Below are 854 nucleotides of genomic sequence, written 5' to 3'. Positions count from 1 at the left end.
ATCGAAAGCTAGGATAGAGGTTTTTAAGCAGGGACACCAAATATTGACTGAGGTATCACAAGAAATGAAATTGGATCGGTTTCACAGTACTGAACGCTCACTTTCTTCGCTTTCAGACTCGTCTGGGTAGCTCCGAGTGCGAACTCCGAGTGTGGGCAGTGACTCAGTCCTCGACCGAGGATGGCCTAGTCCGGACTGTCACGCAGCGCATTGGTGTTCGGGTAAGAGTTTTGTTTTAATTAACAGGGATGTAATTATCTCTCTCGCATGTCTTACCGAGTTTTTGACGCTTGCTTAGAATTTGAATCCACACCAATAGCAGATCCAAGATGGAAGGTGACCTTGGGCTGCCATCGGCGGATTGATATTGATTAACCATTCAGAGTCGACGGTAGATTTATTTAGGTATATTTTCGCAGTGCCCTTGTACACTTCAGTTCTCTGCATACATATTTAAGGATGGAGAAGCTGTTATAAACATGAAATATTCAACCTCGCCTCAGTAGCACACACCTGTCACCATCGATTACTCGGAGGCATGGCATACCGCTCCCGGGTTCGCCCTCCGAAACCTTCTATCACGTTGCATCATGCATGTTTTTTTAAAGCCGCGTGCCGCATCATGGCCCATCCTGGTTCACCCTGGCAGCAGTCAGGCACCAGACCACAAACACGTCATTCATGTCGGTCAATAACAGCAACTGCAACGGCGGCGGCGGCACCAGGCGCGGCGCTGTGACCACCTCCGGCCGCCGTTCCACGACTCATACGTGGAGGAACTCGTGCGCCCGAACGCAGGAGTATTCTGGATGTGCTTCGCGGTAGCCTTCTACGTAGTTATTGGCGGTTCGTAG

At 50.1% G+C, this 854-nt stretch overlaps 1 protein-coding gene across 1 annotated transcript in view; it reads left to right on the top strand.

Moving 5' to 3' along the window:
• The window catches only part of LOC119587002, a gene marked incomplete at its 3' end in the record, with an annotated part of 168,418 nt that overhangs the window by 110,867 nt on the left and 56,697 nt on the right, over positions 1-854 (top strand). The window contains 1 exon segment of the mRNA XM_037935744.1: positions 117-221. Coding sequence (XP_037791672.1) covers positions 117-221 — 105 coding nt within the window.

This window comes from Penaeus monodon, chromosome 22 (assembly GCF_015228065.2).
Source record: "Penaeus monodon isolate SGIC_2016 chromosome 22, NSTDA_Pmon_1, whole genome shotgun sequence".
Taxonomy (NCBI): domain Eukaryota; kingdom Metazoa; phylum Arthropoda; class Malacostraca; order Decapoda; family Penaeidae; genus Penaeus; species Penaeus monodon.
This window is presented reverse-complemented; position numbering and strand designations above follow the sequence as displayed.